The sequence below is a fragment of the Oreochromis aureus genome, linkage group 9 (genome assembly GCF_013358895.1).
Source record: "Oreochromis aureus strain Israel breed Guangdong linkage group 9, ZZ_aureus, whole genome shotgun sequence".
Lineage (NCBI taxonomy): Eukaryota > Metazoa > Chordata > Actinopteri > Cichliformes > Cichlidae > Oreochromis > Oreochromis aureus.
This window is the reverse complement of record NC_052950.1, coordinates 40,034,946-40,050,184: the sequence shown is the minus strand read 5'-3', so window position 1 is coordinate 40,050,184 and position 15,239 is coordinate 40,034,946. Positions and strand designations below refer to the sequence as shown.

The 15,239-nt window shown below is 48.4% G+C and overlaps 1 protein-coding gene across 8 annotated transcripts in view; it reads right to left on the bottom strand.

Moving 5' to 3' along the window:
• The window catches only part of kmt2ca (lysine (K)-specific methyltransferase 2Ca), a 56,238-nt gene extending 41,143 nt beyond the window's left edge, over nt 1–15,095 (bottom strand). For 7 of the 8 annotated variants that reach the window (XM_039617198.1, XM_039617200.1, XM_039617201.1 and 4 more), the window contains exons 1-12: nt 14,296–15,095; nt 7,852–8,082; nt 6,450–6,529; nt 2,567–3,092; nt 1,939–2,118; nt 1,790–1,812; nt 1,617–1,700; nt 1,429–1,538; nt 1,102–1,246; nt 858–1,032; nt 637–751; nt 387–550 (exon numbers count right to left, since the gene is read on the bottom strand). In XM_039617198.1, coding sequence (XP_039473132.1) covers nt 387–550; nt 637–751; nt 858–1,032; nt 1,102–1,246; nt 1,429–1,538; nt 1,617–1,700; nt 1,790–1,812; nt 1,939–2,118; nt 2,567–3,092; nt 6,450–6,529; nt 7,852–8,081 — 1,832 coding nt within the window. In that variant the 5' untranslated portion in view covers nt 8,082; nt 14,296–15,095. The remainder of the gene's footprint in view (nt 1–386; nt 551–636; nt 752–857; nt 1,033–1,101; nt 1,247–1,428; nt 1,539–1,616; nt 1,701–1,789; nt 1,813–1,938; nt 2,119–2,566; nt 3,093–6,449; nt 6,530–7,851; nt 8,083–14,295) is intronic. The other variant, XM_039617204.1, reaches the window with a different exon arrangement.
• Between the last annotated feature and the right edge of the window lie 144 nt (nt 15,096–15,239).

The following is a 15,239-nucleotide window of genomic DNA, read 5'->3' as shown; positions in this document are numbered from 1 at the left end:
AAAAAAAAAGTTGAACTGTTAACTGAATTTTTTTTTGTCATAAGCGGGATTCGAACCCGGGCCTTGCGCTTTGAGAACGGCAGCTCATTTTACTGAGCTAAAACATGGCTCAGCCCGGGAAGCTGAACTGGTGATCACACTGATAATGTGGTCCCATTCAGCAAAATGGGCCAAAAAAATGGTATAAAAAGCTTAATATCTCAAAAAGTATAAAAGTTATGAGGACCAAAAGATATAGCTGGCATTAGCCTCACGGTATTCACACAATAAAGTTCATATATGAGAACCACTGGATTCCTGTTTCACAATAAAAGCCATGTTGGTTCTCTTCAGTTCAGGGATTTTATCGTGAAGCAGCCTCAGTCAAACAGGTGGTGCTTGTGTACCTATAGCAGCAGATACAGGTCACACAGTCCTGTGGTGTGTAGAGGTCGGGGGCGTGGCCACAGAGAAGGCAGGGCAATGCTGGGTCACACGACTCACACAGAAACGGGTGATTGGCCCACTGGCCTGATGACCTGACACCACAGCGGCGGCAGACTCTGCAGTTCTGGAGAAGATGGGGGTGGGAGGGGTTTATGAGGGTCATCCAAAGTTCAACACACAGCAGTGTGTGTACGTGTGTGTTTATCTCACCTTGCAGCTCCAGCTGGTGCTCGGCGTGTGATCCAGAGGTGGTGTCAGACAGTGTGTGTGGTAGGCTTTATCGCAGCGCTCACACACCAATAACGCAGCTTCATCGTCTCGCAGCCTGACACACAGAGAGCACAGGTGGAGGTTCACACTGAGGACACGCCCTCTTTACTCCATCTACAAATACCTGCTCACCCCAGTCAATAACTCTGCGTGTGTGTTACCTGCAGCTCTGACACACTCGACACCGAGGACACTGCCAGCCGGCCCGGCAGAAAGGGGAGGGGGCTACAGAGGGGTCCACGCAGCTGCCATGGTAACGGTTACCACAACAACAGCACATTAACAGGCTGCCAAGCTCACCGCCGCCAGAGCACAGAGCACAGGGTGGCGAGGACCCTGAGGAGACATGATCACATCACGTTATGACATCACAACCTCACACCTGCCTCGGTCAGGACCACTTACCTGCGTGTCTTGTACACAGTGTGCGTCTCTGGTTCCAGTCCAGATGGGCTCCGGCAGCAGCAGCGCAGGGGAAGTGGTAGCACCGCCCACAGTCTGTCTCCTGACAACGCAGCGAGGCTCCGAGCCGCCGGCAGAACACACACACCTGGACAGGTGAGAGATAGATGGGGGTTAGGGAGGAAACTGTGGGTAAACCTTTGTCTTCTCCTATTTTTATTTCAGTCTGACTCAGACCCAGGAACCGAGCGCTTCAGCTGGTGCTCAGTATTCATCTACCTGAGGTACACAAGGAGGAGGGGCTACTGACCAGATGCCGTGAAAACCCACCTGTGTGCTTCCTGAGTCGATGGCTTTGTCCACGTAGAGCAGTGACTGGCCCTCGCCTCGACACACCCCCTCTGACCAAGTGGCACACTGCAGGTGAGCACAGCACTGACCTGTACACGCACACACACAGAGAAGGGTTAACACACACCCACACAAACACACACACACAGAAGAGGAAGCGGAGGTACCTGTGGGGTCAAACAGTGACTGGACGTTGATGTCATGAGGAAGGCCGATGGGTCCGAGCTGCTTAAGGAACTCTGAGGAAGACTCTGAAACACCAGCACACAGTGAACAGTCAAACATCAATAACAGCGATCAGGTCGAACTGTGTCAGAGATAGTGAACGGAGAGTACTCACCACACTGTTCTGGACTGCAGCACCTGCGCGTGCACGCACACACACACGCACACGCACACACGCACACACACACACACACAGATCTATGGTTAGCTCGTGACTGTGGTGTCTCTGGAAGGAGAGGGGAAAGAGGAAGTGATGTCACTTACGTGGGCGGGGCTTGGCGGCCACGGTAGCAGTGGTCGTGGCAGTCGTTGTCTCGGTCGGAGGAGGTGCGGCGATTGAGGATGTGGAGCGGGATGTAGCCGGGCGTCGGGCCAAATACCACCAGCCGGCCCTGGCCCAGAGGAGGCTCGTCGCCGTGGTAACAGAAGGCACACTGCTTCAGCCTGGGGAGAAAAAACGATGCGCTCAGGAGGTGAGGCGTCACCTGACAGATGACAGAGATTTTTTTGCTTGTGACAAGTCAGGTTCATCACAAAGTCACGTCAGATGTTGGAAACACTGAGGCTACGTCCACACATATACGGAGATTTTCCACTTTAGTTTTTAAAAAAAAATCCCGTTCACATGTAAAAGCCAAAAACTGAGTTTTCGAAAATCTCCACCCTGGCAGGAGTTTTTAAAAATCTCTTTTCAGTGACTGAAAACGGCGTTTACGTGTGGACGAAAGGTGCAAACGCAAAGAAAAATCTGCGTTTTCAAAAATACCCGGGTACGTGTGAACGTAGCCTGAATCGTCTGACTGGAGACACATTAAATCTGGAGAATAAAAGCCTCCTTGGTTTGCCTGCTGAGTGCCGTTGTGGGTGTGCAGAGCAGTCCACAAGCACTCACCTTTTTTTGGTGTGTCCCAGGCTAGGGGTGGGCGAGTCCTCGGAGTCCTCCGACAGAGACCGCTGGAACAGCGGGGACAGCGAGTCCTCGTCCTCCGACCGCAGACAGGGGGACACCGGAGGACTGGAGTGGGAGCTGACGGCCGGACTCTGCTCCACGGGGCCGGCCTCCTCTGCTTCTATGGGAATCAGGCTGTAGTCCACATCCGTAGGGGTGGGACTGTGACTCGGACTGGGCCGGTCTTCCTCCACAGGATCAGGAACAGGATGATGGGATTGGGGTGGGGGGCTGGAGGGGGGGAGAAGAGGGCTAGAGGCTAGGGGCGGAGCCTCAGACTCGAGTCTGTCCTCCGCCTCCCCCTCCTCCTCCTCAGCACTGGGAGCCGGCTCAGGGTCGGTGGGCCCCGGTCCTGGATCCGGATCAGGATCAGGATCTGGACTGAGCTGGTCCTGGGCCGGTTCAGAGCTTGTTTTGGATTTTCTCCTGGAGGTGGAGCGCTGCCGTCGTGTGGTCTTCTCCTTCACTTCTGTGAACACACACACACACACACACACACACACACACACACACACACACACAGAGTCACAAACATATGCAGGGCACAGGAGGTGCATTGTGGGTAACATAGGCATCATCACACGTTCTTAATCTCCAGCATGACACCATGTTTTACGTCCCAGCGGGTGAACAGCACTGGTGGAGGTGTAGATGTCCTCGTGTGGGCGTACCTCAGCAGGTGAGGTTCAGGCTACGTCCACACGTACACGGCGTTTTCGATCACTGAAAACTGAGATTTTTAAAAACTCTGTTTTTGCGTCTTTTTTGACGTCACGCAGTGCGTCACACAGGGTTCGTACGCTTTTTTCAGGGTCAAATTCAAGCACTTTTTAAGCACTTTCAAGATCCGTTTTTAAGCTTTTCCAGCACGCCCCCCCCGCCAAAAAAAAGAATGCCTGTTTCAATTCGCATCACCTCAGTAAGACCATGTGAAAAGACACCTTAGCTCCCCTTTTGTTCAGACATAGGAAAACGCACCACACAAAAATACTGCAAAAGGAACGGTCACCTTATATACTTAGTGTATAAACTCAAAATGCACATTTCACTTAAAAATTAAGATGTGCAAATGTGAACAAATCAACTTGCTACAGATATTCTTCTCCTGTTGAAAAAAAATAAAGAAAAACGAAAAATAAAGAAATAAGTCTTCTGATCAGATATTGATGCTTCTTTCCTGTGTGACAAAAAAAGATAGGAGACAGATGTTTGTTTGTTTTTTAAGTTAATTCCCAATAAAACTGTTTATTGCCAACTAGATTGCTGTCTGTATTATTGCTAAAGTCCTAAATGATCACCTTTAAAGTGTTTGTGCTAATAACATCATGTCAGACAGGCATGGAGAACAGCACTGACTGTTTAAGTAGTTTAATGTGTAGGTGGCGATAAACACATTTTGAATGAAAGCCGGGGAACCTTGGTAGCAAAGAAACAAGTGGCTATTCTTTGTGACCATATGGATCGGTCCCTCATATTACCATTATTTCACCCAAAGGCACCAAATTAATACTCAAAAACCTGCAGCAATACACACAAATATAAACAGTACTTGGTGACAACTTTGCTTCTAGCCTTTAACCCTCTGGGCTCCAGGGTATAATTGGCCGTTTTCGACTACTTTTGATTTGGCCTCTATATTTCACCATTAAAAACTGTTTACTTGCCAAACTGTTATTTACTCATTTTGACATAATGTGTCATCACAATTTATCTAAATTCAGACAAAATTTAAAATACAAGTAGAAAGTGGTATTTTTGACTGTAAAACCCACAAACATGTTTAACGAATCATTTTCATAACTTGAAATGCAAATAGAAATTGGACATTTTTAAAAAATATGAACAAGTTTTGCAAACAACAAAGTTATATGGTACTATTTACCTAAAAATGCAGCCAAGGCTCAGACGTTTTTTATATAACCATTCAAAACTATTTACAGAACAATCAGGTGCTCTTCGTCAAATAAGAAGGCACACAAATTATTTATGCAACTCCAAAAACTAGTTAGTGTCCACTATAACACAGATGAGAACAGCACAGGGATGAATCCTGCAGGTCTGACAGCAGGTGTGTCACTCAGCGTTTACACTGCAATCTGCCTTTGGTGGCTTTTTTGCAGCAACTGTAACGTTCACTAGTAGAACTGGCACACAAAACAAAACGACTACACTACACACTAACGACACAAGATAACACACTAACTTGAGACTACAAACACGATAAACGTCACAAATCTCGTATCAAAACTCTCTCTCTCTCTTTATCGCTCACTCGCTCTCTGTCTTCCCAACAACCAAATGCCACATGTTGCCGTATCATTTTTTGATTGGTCGACATGGTACATTTTTCCACCAATGGGGAAGGAGTGTTTTTTCTTTTTTCACTCACAAGCAAAGCGTCTTTGCTAGCGCTCTCCATAAAAAAGCGCCGCTTTTACCGTTTCTTCCCGAGTAAACGCCACTGTTGTACCTATCAACACAATTAAAACTGGTATATAGCTTGAAGTCCGCACATTCGACCCAAGTTGAAATGGAGACTCTGGGTCCGTCGACCCCAGAGGGTTAATCAGAAAGCCTTAAGTTAGCTAGTTATGTATCGGGCTAATGTTTAAAGCTTTCACTTGAGTAAATTAACTCATATTATTGCTAAGTAATATTCCGTAATAGCGCTGCCATACTGCATCACACTCAGTGCATTTCAATCATTTCTGCAGCGAGTTTGACAGCTAGCAAAACAATAATCATATTTTTTTTTTTTTAAAAATAGCATGTGTAACGTAGGCGTACTGGAAAATTATTTACTAGGACTCACCTATCATGCGACCAGAGAGCGCAAACTCCGCCATTGTTGTTTTCCATCATTAAAAGCATTAAAACAGCAGCCTACAGATATGTTAGCGCACTCATCCCCGACTGTCTGAGGGAGGGGCGGGGTCACATATTGAAACAGACGCAAGGCAGCCCAGGCGGGGAAATTTTGCTTTTGCTTTTTGCAACTCATTTTTATTTCTCTATCTGATAAGAAAACTATTCAATCAGATAGCTATTTATTGTGAATGAAATACAGTTACATTTTCAAGCACTTTTAAGCACCACATCTGAAATTCAAGCACTTTCCAAACCTTGAAAAGAGGACATTAGAATTCAAGCACTTTCCAGGATTTCAAGCACCCGTACGAACCCTGGTCACATTATTGCTTACATGAGATGAATTTCTACAGTGGTGGATAGAGAAAATGTTGCTGTTAATCTGACCATCTGCAGCTTTTACACACTTACACCAACACAGTTACTGTCCCTCCATTTACACAGACAGAGATGTCAGAGTGAACTTCTCCACCTAACACAGACGCTCTCTCAGCCCAAATCCTGACATCGGGTTTGAATAAATTTAAATTTTTTAAATTACAACGTGTCTATCTGTTTGCATTTTGTTCAATCCTGAGTTGTGAGTCTACACCAGCTAGAATACTGTTTTTGGTTACTCACATTTGAAATGATGAAGACACTTGAAAAGTAACACAAATTTATCTCCCTTTCGAGAAAAACAAAAACTTTTCAGAAGTCCTTAAACCCTTTTTACTCTTTCCCTCCCAGGCTTCGAGACTTCTGATTGGCCAACATTTCTACACGGCTAGGATTTGGCATGTTCTTGACAACATTTGACTGCGTTTTTGGCGTTTACAGGTGGACAGAGATATTTTTAAAAACTTGACGTGTGGACAGGATTCTTGTAAAACGGAAAATCTCACTTTTCAAAAATAGCCGTGTACATGTGGACGTAGCCTCAAACACAGACACTTTACATCCAGCTAGTTCTACACACCTGTCTTCTGGGGGGGCTTCTTCTCTGTGGCGTCCATGCTCTCTTCATCCTCTACCTGAGCTCGTCCTCGGCTCCGCCCCCTGCGTGCACACACACACACACACACACACACACACACAGTGCAGTTCGAGGTTAACACAGTGAAGGAGCAGCATTAACCCTCTGGATCCTCCTCCAGCTGTGTCCCCATTGAAGCCATTGCAGCACATCTGGATCCCTTCGATGTGAGTGCCATGCCTGACTAGTGTGTTACAGCAGGAGGAGATCAGCTGCTGCGAAACGAGCATCACAGAATCCCCCCCCCCCCCAAAAAAGTCAATGAAATCAGGAAGACAACATTTAACACCCCGACGTTGCTTTCTAACAGCTGTTTGACTCCGCCTACAGAAACAAGGACAGTGTTGGCTCCTCAGAGAGCTGCCTGAAGGTCCTGATGAAACAGGAAGTGGACCGACACGCATGTAGCCCAGCAGGTCACAGCTGAGACCCACAACTGCTTGAACCGCAGAGGCCCGATCAGTCTGTGGCAGTGAGGGTCCTCACAAAGACAGATATACAGACATGTGTGTGTATTCTTTCTAAGCAGTTGGCTAATGAGCATCAGGAAACACCTGAATCAGGTAAACATGATGACATCACAACAGAGAGCTGGACTCTGTGTGTGTGGCAGGAGGTAAAACCAGGAGCAGAGTCCAGCACGTGCCTCCTGTCAGACTTCTCCCTCGTTACCCAGCATGCAACTCAACTACTTCCTCTCCAACACACACACACACACACACACACACACACACACACACACACAGTCAAAGTCTCAGGACCTCCAGCATCACTTTCCCTACACTGAGTGTGGATCAGGTCCAGGCTCGCCCTGATGGAGCAGAGGATTCTGGGTCCACCTCAGTCCATCTCGTTGCTAGCTTCCACACATTTCTGACCCTCTGACCCAAACTCCAGACCTCTGATGTGCTTCTCTGTCCTAAAATAAGGACTCAGTTACTCTGAAGTCAAAATGGAGCATGGTGGTTTCTAAACACGGTTAATGTCATGCTTTTACATCATCGCCCTGCTGCAGGTGGCATTAGCCTCGTGCAACCACACAGAGCTGTTGCCGAGCTGCTCGGCCTTCTTACAGGTGTTTAAAGTCGACTGTGGCCTGCGGTGGTCTGCACCGTGTTGGATCAGGAACGTGAAGCTCTAGAACATCAGTGCTGACCATGCTCTGACTCCAGGATCCTTCCCTCTGACTCCCCTGCTTCATTTAGGGGAAGCAGGGGAGTAACAAACATGCTGCTTCTAACCTGCAGCCCACGTTGTTCAGCTGGAGGCGGGACCACGGATCAAGCTGCTGCATGAACAGGTGAGCACACCTGAGCACACACTCACATCACACCCACACACTTACTTCTTTCTTGATTTGGGGGGCGGAGGGGCAGGAGGAGGTGGTGGAGGAGGCGGGGCAGGAGGTCCAGGGCGCCCGCTGCTCCCATCTTTCCGCGGTCGCCCACGGGGCCGCCTCTCAGGGGCGGGGCTAGAAACGGCGGCCTTGGCCAGCTGAGCGCTGCGGCCGGCCCGAGTGACGGGAGGGGGTGGCCCTCTGTCCCGAGGCTCCTGAGGCTGAGCCTCAGATGGCATTCTGGGTAAAAAAAGAGAGGGGGTGAGAGGTGAGGAGCAGGGTGGAGCTGGGATTTATGCTCCCCCTTTAAACCCACACTACACATAAGCCACACCCACAAACCCTCTGAAACCTATACCCTAACCTGACTGCACCCCGCCACCTCCTTCTTCTTCTACTGTTACTTTAGTGATCGGCTGGAAAAGAAAAAATAAACAAGAGAAGAGAAACTGCACCGCCCCCTGGTGTTTGGGCGGTGAACTGCAGAACACAGACGCTATAAACACAGCTGAATAACTCAGGACAGCCACACAGCCATCAGGTGTGTCACCTGTGTGTGTACAGTGTTCACACATGAGCGCATCTGATGCATAAAAGAAGTTTCCTCACGTAAACGCTCCGCTCCACAGTTAACCTGCTATTTCACACGAGAACGAGTCACACCTCACAAAGTTTACAAACCTGACGTAAAGGACTCAAAACTTTCAGGCATGACAACGCACACGCACACAGTTCACACACAGCCAGATGTTGGACACCTGCAGGGACTCCCCCAGGAAGAGCAGCAACTCGGTGTGTGAGGTCACACAGAGAGGGCGCGCTGTGCCAGGTGAGCGTAGCTGCTGAGCGGCCTGTGAGCTCAGGTGAAGCACAGACGCCACTACGACGATTCAGCGGCTCCTAAACGCTGCACAACCAAACTTTACGATCAGGTGACTGCAGGGCTCGCAAAATTTCAAAATCCCTGGTAGCCCTTCGGGCAGGGACTCTTCAGTTTGTGGTAGCCCAAAATAAATTTAAGTAGCCCGAATAAAAAAGAGAGCAATTTCTTGATTGATGTTTTGTTTCCTGCTTTGTTTCCGTTACAATATTATACATTAAAGTATAATATTGTAACGGAAACAAAACATTAATCAAAAAATTGTTGAAACACAAATTACAACATTGTATAAAAATTACAATCATCAACTCAAATAATTGGTTCTAATTGAACAGAAATTTCTATGAACTTGTAAGAACTGTGTAGAACATGAATCAGTCTGTGTCAGATCCTGAATTTGAAATTTCCACTGAAGTCACAGGTAAGAGGTAAGTGGAACCAAGATCGAGGACATTTGCTTTTTGAAGTTTGCAAAGACTGCTAAATTTTGCCAATGGCAGTTCGCTCTTTGCAACACAGTACGCTGTTCTAAACAGATTTTTCAGGTTTATTTTAGTATGTTCTTTGCAGTTGGTGTTTGTTCTGGGAAAGACATTGCAGACTGAGCAGTAATGTATTTCTTGCATTTTCATGGGTTCTAATGGGGTCTTTCTGAAAATTACTGGTCCCAGTAACAAAGGCGCTTGTCGACTCAGAAATCGAGGGAAAACCAACAAGACACCCGGCAGAACATTGTTATTTACAGGGGGTGCACATAAGTGGTCCGCAGGTGCGCATTTGCTGTCAAAAAAAAAAAAAGACGCGCACCAGATAAGAAGTTGCAACGCGCGTTTGCGTACATATAAAAGGCACTGATTTTTTCCGCTAGAGTGGGATTTTCACGGCATATTCTGCACCACATCTCTGTGCGTTCATCATTTCTTTGAAGCCAGCTCACCTCCTGCAACCACTTTTCCGAGAATACGCGCTTCTTTTGCGATTCGGACTCCTTCTGACATTTCTTTGGAGGTGGAGGAACACCAGAGTAATTGCTTAAAGGAGCTTCTTCAACAGCTTTAAGAGTTCTAAACAAATGTCTGTCCTCCTCCAGAAAATCTGGAGGCGCGAGTTGCAACTTCTTCTTCTGGTGCGCGTCTTTTTTTTTTGACAGCGAATGCGCACCTGCGGACCACTTATGTGCACCCCTGGTTATTTAGCTTGTCATATTCCAGCCACAGAAATTCTTTTGTCCATGAAACCATAAAGCTGCACTTTCTTTTTCCCTCATAGTCTGATTTGTCATAACTTTTCCGTTTTGTGGTCGGCTTTTCTTTGGCTGTCACTAGGGCTGGGCTATATCATACCATTCACGGTAATACCGGTGTAATGTTGGGCAACGATAGGAAAATGAAATATCGCGATAGAATATGGATAAAACACGCATGCGCAGTGTCTTTGTTTACATATGCACATGGCGGCGACGCAGAATGAGAAGGACGAAAGCGGATCGTTAAATGAAACGGATGAACCAGAACTGGTTTGTAAAAATGCTGCAACTTCAGTGGTGTGGAACTGGTTTAGCTTTCGTCCGTCAGATACACAAAAAACCACTATTTTTGGTAGCCCATGCTAGCGGGCCGTCGTTATTACCGTGTTGTTTGGAAAATACGGCGCGCACTTAAAATCAATCCTTTGATTTTTCTGAAAATCGACAGTGCCCCTTCTAATCCCGTGTGCCTTATGTATGAATTCTGGTTGTGTTTACTGACCTCGAAACGATTTTATGCGGTACACGGCGCTCGAAAATCTGTCAAACGTTTCAGTACGACTTTGCTAAGCTACGAAGCCGCACCGCTTGATGGATTGTCGGAGCATTACAGCTATCGTAGGCAGGAGCCTCGCGGAGTGATACGTACCCTGCTTCAACATAATGGCCCTTTCTCAATTCTAAGTACGCAAGTACGTACTCGCGTTCTCGGCGAGACCGGACTTGCCGAGACCGCACGAGAGTACGGACTTGCCGAGAACGCGAGCACGGACTCGCGATTTGTACAATTGGAACACCAGCGTACTTGATAATGTCACAGGTAGTTTTTACTGTCATCCCCTCTTAATTTAACTGTGAGTAATAGGTTATGAAGCTTAACTTTAATCACAGCCAAACCGGTTTACTCAGGAACAAATAAAACACTGAAATAAACCAAACATTAACATTTAGAAGTGATCTAAGTTACTTATATATCATGTTTAACCTCAGTAGCGAAATCTCTATTAATAAAAATAGTGTACATGTATGTCTTAATAAAAACAAGCAGGTGAGATGTTAGAACGCTTTTATTTTTATTTTAGTGGACACTCAATACAATAGACAGCTGCTGGGGTTTGGGGTGTGTTTAACCTGAGTAGCGAAAAGACCGCAGGTGGTTGAAAACGATGTGCCGGGAGTCCGCTGTTCTCGCCGGCTTTAGTGATCCTCGACCTCGCTGTCTGCTATGGAGCTAGCGGGTCACAGACGTCTCCTAAAACGTCGGAGCACGTTTGGAAATATATGATATCTTGATAAATCGAGCAGATATTTGAAGCTTACACAGCTACATTCTCGTTTGAAAATAACTTAAAAGTTTATTTTGTGACCCAGAAAGAGTAATATTTAAAAGTTTTTAGCCCTGCTCGTCCGCCATTGCCGCATTTGAGTTTTGGACGAAATGCATTCTGGGATATTTAGCTGTACCAAGTCCACACAAGTCACCACCGATGCATGCTCGATAAAACAGGCGGAGCGAGAACACATCCAGGACTTTTTCGCGTTCTCTGCTTGATGCGTACTTTGAATTGGAACAGTACTTGGCCTCCGACTGATGACGTATCACGAGTACACGAGAACGCAAGTACGCATATTGAGACAGGGCCAATGTTACCGTATTGTGTGTGTATACTCTCATTTTAAGTTTTGTGGATATTATACATGGTTATGCTGAGGATATGTCAGCCCATTTCTACTGGAAATGCCCTTTGGTTAAACTTTCAGCAAGGAATTTGCATTTGCATTGTTAAATTTTTATATAGTTTCAATGCACATAAAAAACAGCTGCTTGTTTAAGTGAAAATAAATGGATGGGGGGGTTTTTGCGCTAGTAAAGTTGTGGAGTTGTATTTTGTCTCTCATCAGTTATATTGTCAGCTATATCGTTATTGCAAATTTTCAAATATATATCGTGATAAATATTTTTGGCCATGTCGCCCTGCTCTACCCGTCAGTTTCTCTGCCCGTTAACAGATGCGGCGCCATAATTGCACACGGGTGTATGCGACCCACGTAGCGCCGCTCAGCTCACCCTAAAATCAGAACGGCAGGTGTAAGTGGTGTTTGAAGCAGCAGGTAAGGTTAAAGCGCCCAGCAGGCGGGCCGAGAGGCGACTGTTACCGACAAGAAAAGCTTCCTCAGTGACGCCGGCCGCGCAGAACCTCTGCCAGGCGCCACACGGTCCCCTATAAACCACTTCCTGTGAGCTTCCAGAGGTGCAACCACATTGTGTCTCTCTGAGTGCAAACAGAAACCAAAACTGATGTGCCCGCCTGGACCAGAACAAAGCCGCCGCCACCTCACAGCAGCTCATCCAGCCACTCAGGCAACATGAAGCCGAGCGACCTTTGACCCTGACTGCCTGTTGCCTGCCAGTGTCACAGCGTCCTGCGTTGTTAAAGGACCCTGAGACAGGTGCTGCCACCTGAGACGCTCCCGTGGGACGTTTTGTTGTTTAAACTTGACGATCATTAAAAATGTTTTTATTCTGAGGAGGTACACTCAGCTGTGCCACTGTCGGGTGGAGGCCAGCACCACTCTGTCTCATTGCAGGAAACCCCACTAACCAGACCTGGTTTCAGTCTGATGCCGCCGCGGCTCGACAATGGCACAAACCATTACTCACTGACCTAATCTGGATTATTTACCGTGGTCACCTGAACTTTATTAAACCTGGGAGGACAAACGGGGACACGCAGAGGACGGCAGGCCCAGACTAGCCTCACCGCCACCAACCAATCACCAACCCGACCCAGGTTACTGATCCTGAGGGCCCTCCCCCCCATGGAGACACATCAGCCTCGGTTACTGTTGCCGGATGGCGAGCTGCAGAGAGTCAAAGCCAACGGCCGCACAGGTGCTCACGTCACCAGGATCCAGGTGCTCACTGAAAAGTTTGAATCTTCATTTCTGTGAGCTTCTGTTCCGCTCAATGACCTGTGATCACATGCCCTCTAAACATCCAATCAGGGGTGGGAAGAGCCCAGCTGGCTCGACCTGAACTAAACAGCGAGTGCGTCTGAGCTTCTGCTGAGGAACGAACACAGTGATCATCTGCACAAAATCACAGCTGACATTAAAACACAATTAACCTCTAACGTCCACGCTTCCGCCAGACGGGCGGCGGGGTCCCTTCAGCTCGGCCAGCATGGCAGAAAAGCAGCTGAGGAGGAGCACCATCAAACACCGTGCGGAAACATGGTGTGGGATTTACGGCGCTGTTAGTTCAGACACAGGAAGTAAACAAAAACATGAGCTCATCTTTAATCCCACTGGCTGATCAGCTGTGTGGGCAGGCAAACATCTATGGTCAGGTGAATTCACCATCAAGCGCAACAGACACGGTGCAAGGAGAATGTGACCTGTTTAAGGACGCCGGTCTCATCTTTGATCCACACCACCAACAGCTGCCTGACCCATGGACCTCCACCTGAGACTGTAAACTACACCTGTCTCCATATTCTGACTGTTTACAGACAAACTGATCAATCAGTGAAAACTAACCAGCAGATGAACTGACTGACTCGATCAGCACCTGTGGGATTATTAGAACCAGATTAGGTTTGAATCTCGGATGGAACTGGTACAGGTGAGCGCTGCTGTTGCCTGTTTAGGTAGTATCGCTCTGTTCTGTGTGCCATCTCCAAGATTAATGTAATCCAGCTGTTTTAACCCGGGACCGATGAGGTGCAGCTCTCTGGTGTCAGCTGGGTCAGAGTGCTCACCTGCACAGGTGCACAGTGTTTACAGTGTGCTGACTAAACGGACCTAGTGCATATTTTGTTGTGTTTTTCTCATTTCTAGCTGCTGTGTGTTCCAGCGTGTACCTGCCGAGGTGTGCCGCTGGACACCAGGTGAGAGCTCAGTGTTGTGTCTGGTGAGGTTAAGGTTTCAAGTGAGCCTCGCTGGGTGGCTGTGTGTGGGTAACCTACTGGTTAGCATGCTTATAAGCTCGCCTGTCACAGCGGCCGTGGAGCCCGGTACCGCCGCCTGTGAGCGCGCTCACAGCCCCACACGCTCGGTGCGGGCTCAGTGAGGGTACCGGGAGCCGCTCGGTGGTTCTAACTCGCTGTTTAAAGGCTTTCCCCCGGCCCGGAGCGGCTAGCGATTAGCCGTTAGCTCGCTCGGACCGCCCAGTTGACTGATCACTTCTCTATTAACATTAGCGTGCAGGCTAGCTGTTAGCAGCCCGGTCCGCCGCGCGCTAGCGGCGGGCCGGGAGCGGCGGCAGGAAGCGGGCCGTTTAGCGAGCCGCGGGAGTGTCGAGAGAATAGGGAAGAAGCGTCCTTACTGATTCGATGCAATTCTCTTTTTCCTCTCCAGCTTTCAGCCAACTTAGAGCGACGACTTCAAAGCCAACAGCAAACTTCTGCCAACCTCAGCCTCCGTTTGACACGCCTGGCACGGCCGGGTCTCCGGCGGAACATTCCCGGTGGAGCACGAAGGGAAAAGCGCGGTTTTTACTCCGAAAACTGGCGAAAAATTAAAGTTGAAGCGGTCGCTCCGTCACGGAGGCCATGTTTGGGAGCGACCGAAGCACCGCCTGTCAGCGCCAGCAGAGGAAGTAGGTCCCGCAAAACACGTCCCGCCTCACCGGGCCGCACGCTCCCGTCAGACCCGGACACGGGCGGCGTGCACCGAGGGTCGGCCTGTGAAAAGTGCCGGTGTGCGAGCCTCCACGCGGGCACCGGGATTATTTGTTTGTGTTGTGTAAAAAGTGTGTCTGACCCCGCGGAGGGATCAGCTGGAGGACTGCTCTGGTGAAGCGGCTCTGTCAGCAGACCTGGAAGTCCCGGAGCGGAGCGCGAGGATCCGGACCGCGCCAGACACGTGCCCGAGCACGGAGCGGAGGGCCGGGGTGAAGGGTCAGGTTAGTGTCGACCCGAGGGCGCCACGCCTGCAGGAAGAGGATCCGGTTATTAGCCGCTGAAGTTTAAAAGAGCCAAACTGTCCGTGACAGTGACGTCATCACCCTCATCATCATCATATGGCTTCATCACAGGGATGCTGACGTGGTGGGCGTGTCTATCTTGGATAACATCGATGGTTATGGTGGTTGTTTCATGGATTATGTATGTTACACAGGAGAGATAAGCTCCGCCCACAGTAACAGAATACCTGACAGCACCTGGAGCTGAGGCCGCACCTGGAGCTGAGGCCACACCCACCTCAGAGTTATTATTAATTAGATTAATCTAAAATCTGCTGATGGGTCTGAGTGGAAACAAACACACA